Below are 5,654 nucleotides of genomic sequence, written 5' to 3'. Positions count from 1 at the left end.
ATATAGTTGATGTTATGCGCGTCGCGAGATTTAATGTGTGAAATCAATTAATACAAGAGAGATGACTACATACCTGAAGGGCCCATAACGGCCAATAATTCGCCTGGCTTGACGACTCCCGAAACATCTCGAAGGAGCACTCGCTTCTCCTTGACCACCTGCAATCCTCGGAAGATTAGCTGCACCGGACGAGAATCCAGCGGGCACACCAACTGCAACGCTGAGCTTTCCACTCTGCAAACATTAAAATGTCGTATTTTCAGAAAAGAGAATTTCTCTGTTAATCTTTCCGCCCTACATTTTCCAATATAAAACTCTTTACGTAAAAGAAATAAAATAATTTATATATCTATATAAATATCTGAAAAAAAATTCTTTTCTAAATAATCGTATCTTTAATGTAATGTAAAACAATGATTTAAATTTAAATTTCTTCAAATATATTCTCACATAATTTTTTACGTGACTGCAATAAAATTTCAAAACTTATACGTATTCGCTATTGGCCGCTTTCGTCTCTCGCTTTTCGCGTGGTTGCAGCAAACCATTAGCACAGACTCTGCAAGCGAAACTACAGAATTATCGTCGGCGCTAAATGTGTTAATTATATTCTCCAGATCTATATAGCTCTACCGCACGACGTTCGTAAAAAAAAAAAAAGTGTGTTGTACGTCGCGACGTTTTTATCGGAGATATGGCGCTAACGAGATTAACCCTAATTTAACGTTCCGCGAAGCATTCGCAAATATCCCATAAAAGTTCACTTTAGCGCATTTGGGTAGACGAATTTCGGTCGTCTATATAGTCTACTCAATCGTGGGATCCGTGTGGCGTCGTTAAAGCAAAGTGACGTGGGTTCTGGGCAGGCGTTCACTTGAGTCACACGAGCACGAATCGCGCGAAGAGCAAGCTTCATAATAACAATGACGTCTCATGGGAGTTATTCCGCGACGCCAATTAAGCCTGGCGTGCGTTACGCCGAGAAATGGCATTTTGCAGTGGCGAAGAAACTCGTGCGACACTGCTGGAGAATCTTTCTCCTTTGTCTCACCTGTCCTTCTTTATTCCCCAAGAATCACGATCCGTCCAAAATTCTGTTCGCCTTATCTTCTTAGCATGACATTAATTACATGTTATATTTTATATTTGGCGATTATATCCTTGATCTATACCATTGATAGTATGACATATTACTTTTCTAGGATTTCGTGTTTTTTTTTTTTTAAACATAATATTAGAAAAAACTATAATTTCTAATAATATTTATTACAACTGGCATTTGAAAATTGCAATAAAGTTGCAAATAAAAACTCTATAAAAAATGAAGATATTTTCCGAATAAGATATAATCCTGTGGAGATTGTGAAAAAATCGAAAAAAAAATTGTTCTCGTGAAGAGATGTACAGAAAATAGTAACATAAAGTTTTATAAACAGAATCTGTCCCATTTAATAATCGATTTATATAAGAAAAATAGAAATCTTCATTATTAAAAGTTTAATCTCAAAATAAGAAATATCCATTTTAGCGATTTAATTAATTCAATATTAATTCTTACTAATTATGATGGCAATGCTGGTTCACCAATTTTCGTTAAAAATAAAAACAGCCTAAATATCGAAGATATCTACATATAAAGTATCGATATATAAATTAGTATATGTGATTTTTATTAGTGATTTTATTAGTATATATGAAATATAAGAATTGTTGAAAAATTGTAACTACATAAGTCACAATTCTTACATAAGTATTTAGTAACAGGTGCAAATCTTCTACGAAATAAAAACAATTTATCAAATTTTAATTAAAAATATAGCTGTAACTTTTCAAAGAACTTGAAACAGAAATAATTTACGAAAAGATAGCACAATATAAGAGTTATCATGTAATGGCAAATAAAACACAATAATATTCCAATATTCTTCCTGTATTTTTATAAAATATCGATGTATACAAAATATCAGGTGCTTTTACGAAATTGCGTCATCTCTTCATCTGTTTCTCATGACTAAAATGTTATTTATATAGTATCCATGATTTTTTTTTATTCCTCCTACAGAGATAATGGTAACGAACTCGTAACGATAAAACACTTGCGTAAAGCATGCACTCGCTCGGTCGTGGCGATACAAGAATCATGCGTGACAAACGTCCATCGCAAAAAATCGACGGCATGCCGGGGACGTCACATACACACATCCGTGACCGCATGATGACGGCGCGCTAGTGAAATCGGGAAGAAACTAAGCCAAGAACGCGCTCAAATCGCGATGCACGCGAAAAAAAAGGCGAGGGTCGTTGGACAACGGACTCGGATAATAAATTCCCGACATGGTGGTGTCACGTCATCTCGGGTTCGTTGAACCTGCCGTTCGTTGCATGACGGTATCCAGAGGGAGGAAAGAGCAGCAGAAAGGGGAACGAGAAGAAAAAGAACGAGAGATAGAGAAAACGAGACGTTTGGCTGTTCCGAGACGAAAGATTCCCCGAGCTAAATACTCGGTCAAAAAAATGGCACTGTATTACTGTAATAGATTGCAAAAATAAAAATTTAATATCATTAAGGCTTTAAGAGTCATATTTTCTCAATAAGTTGTTCTTGATGAAAAAAAAGTCTCCATATGCGAGAGCCATTATGAAAAGATTTCATTTTCACTTACAATATATAAGATGAAAAGAGTTTTATTATGACAGTATTAGTATAAAGTGTCTGAAAGAATAATTTTTCTCTTGAAGTATCTTTATTTTTTTGGGGGGGATTGTAATACGTCCTCTTACTTTTTTATATTAAATTTTCAACTGTAACTCTAAAAGAATAATACGTGAGACAGTATTTCATTATAAGAATATGTGTATATAATTTCAAAACTGTCGTCGGTCTTTTAATTTTGGATGCTACAGACAACTCGGAGCTATTTTCTTTTTAGCGGAAAATAATTATATTTTATATTTTAACTTCATGATACTCTAATATATAAATTATACGCGAGAGTAGTTTATACATTTTTCATAAATCTAACAATATATATACTTCTCGCAGATATTATTTAATATTCATATATTATATTGCTGCATGTTTTACGTAGAAAGATTTTACGATAGTAATAACAGCATCCAAACAAGTGCACCGCCGTCTCTTCTCATTTTTCAGCCTGCGACAGTATGACGGCGTTTAACATTCAGTATAGAAAGACAGACACGAAGAGAAGTGATGAAAGCGCGGGAGAAGTGAAAAAGAGGATAAAAAGAAACAAAGCATGAGGCTCTCTCGACGGGGTTAGGTAAAATAAAGGGAAAAAAAAGGAGAATTTTTCGTTCGTTTGAATGATATTTATCGCCCTCGTTCTATTCTCTGTCGGAGGCACCCCGTCGACCTCGACGTAATAACGCGCAGTTTATTCAGTGTCACAGATATTTTCGCGAGAGGGAAAAAGATGTAATTATCCCCCGCGGGATCGCATGAGAGCATGAAATCGATGGATCTCTGTGTCAAGCCATCCCCGTCGGGGATGTAATCTCGAAACGCGCGAACGCGCATGCGATCCGCCATTATGGCGATCGCGCGTATCTGAATCGAGGGGGCCGCCGTGAAGGTTCAATCACGCGCGAATGATTGCGTGAATTAATTTCGCCACTTCGGGTCCGCGAAGTTTAATTCTGGATTTCGTCCGAGCGGCCGACACGCGCACCGCCAGACAAGGCGCGCGCGAGCGCGCGCGCTTGCTTCTTTTTAACCGCCGCGATCTCATTTCCAGGCACTCTTATATCTCGCTCGAGTGTCAAGTCGCGGGGATCGCGAGGGGTTAAGTCTCGTTGAAGGAAGTTACGAACGCATGCCAAATTAATCCTACGCAAGTTCGTCGACCCGGCGCGCCGGCTTTTTTCGCGCTATCGCGCGCCTTTTCCGCTTTCGCATGCGCGAAAACGTGTCACATGTTTATTACGAAAACGCGCATCCGTGACACCGTCGTCCCTCCCGGATTTACGAACTTCCAATGCAGTTGCATAAAGGTCTGTGTGTGTGCTTACAGTTACATATATCTCTTTTTGGAAATACATCTGATTCGAATTTGATATTCTCGAATATAATTTATATTGCAAACAATTTATTCTAGTCTCTAAAAAAAAAAAAAATGCAAATTATTTTAGAAAAGTTTTGCTTTTTAAAAATATTTAAATAAATATAAAACATTTTTTTATAATACCATTAAAGTCTTTTGCTTCCGCGACATTTTTTTTTTTATATTTCTTATTTCTTTTGTTTGGATGATATTTCATCAATTATATTTTAAGTTCTTTAAATATTGGTCAAGAGCAGTTTGAATGTTTCCTTGTAAGTGTGTCTCATCCCGTAATATTTAATTTATTACTTTCTTGGTTCATTATTTCAATGTCAAGTTGAGGTCTCCCGGGTTAAGTCTCGTCGAAGGAAGTTGAATTTACCGAATTAATCCTTCCAGAGTTCGTTGAACTGATGTGGAGATACACGCGTAATTAATAACTGAATCTGCGCGACCTTATGTGTGATTTAAAAAGCATCCTCGTCAGATGCTAACTATAAAATCGATGAAATATATACCAAAATGCAAATTATATCGACGATTTTTATAAATCGTGCAACGATAAATTAAAGATTTCAACAGATTTTTCGCAAAAATATCACTTTATATTTTTGTCAGAAACTTCATGTATGCTAGAATGCTAGAATGCTCATGAAGGTCTTCAAACTTTAACATAAGTATCTATATACCTAATCACATTGATAATACGGACTTATTATTAGTACTCTTATAATATATATATCTTTCTAGAATATATATACATATACGCAAGGACGAGATAAAATTACAGTATGTAATGCAAATTAAGAGTTTCCAAAAATCCGTGCATATATATGCGCATATTTTCTAAATTTTCCATGCATATAATCCGAAGTTTACTTATAAGTTATCAAAATTAAAATATACTTTTATGATGATCATTTCAACATTTTGATGAAATTCTCATAATTGATGACTCTGCAACACAATCTTCTATAAATTATAAAATATTTTGTCACTCTCTTGCAAATCATTCACATTTAATATATACATACATATACTTATATAAATAATAATAAAAAATACCGCTGGCATTATCCAAAGCGTATCATAAGGAGGTCAGATTTTTTCAAATGTTGGTAAAAAAAAATAAAAAAATTTTTTCGTTGACACTTAATAAAGGTAATGTACTATCAGTGCACTAAAAAGCAATATTTTTATCGTTAATTGAACTATATTTTTCATTTCTTCTTTTTTTATCGCTAAAATTAAGCAATTTCACAAATTTTTGTTTTGCTTCATAAAACCATAGTGACCAACATGAAAAAAATCTCTCATAGCTATTTGGTAAATCTTTTTTTAAATGCAGGGTAAACGTACAAAAAAACATAAAAAATAAATTTGTTTTTGTTATTCTACACATTTTTATTTATTTTTTATTTAATCCGCGATAACTCAGTAACAAAAAACTTTAGAAACATTTAAGAAAAATGATTTTGTAGAGAAAACTTTAAGCTTTCAGGGGTTTTAGGAAGTCGAAAATTATTGCAGATTTTTTTGGGGGCACGTGATAGGCGGGTGTAACGATTGGACACCGCTCGATTGGACACG

At 34.7% G+C, this 5,654-nt stretch overlaps 1 protein-coding gene across 1 annotated transcript in view; it reads right to left on the bottom strand.

The window, feature by feature from the left end:
* LOC115245504 (ABC transporter G family member 22) overlaps nt 1-5,654 on the bottom strand; it is a 194,570-nt gene that overhangs the window by 18,545 nt on the left and 170,371 nt on the right. Inside the window, exon 3 of the mRNA XM_029823866.1 lies at nt 74-234. Coding sequence (XP_029679726.1) covers nt 74-234 — 161 coding nt within the window. The remainder of the gene's footprint in view (nt 1-73; nt 235-5,654) is intronic.

The sequence above is a fragment of the Formica exsecta genome, unplaced genomic scaffold (genome assembly GCF_003651465.1).
Source record: "Formica exsecta isolate Colony F162 unplaced genomic scaffold, ASM365146v1 scaffold98, whole genome shotgun sequence".
Lineage (NCBI taxonomy): Eukaryota > Metazoa > Arthropoda > Insecta > Hymenoptera > Formicidae > Formica > Formica exsecta.
This window is presented reverse-complemented; position numbering and strand designations above follow the sequence as displayed.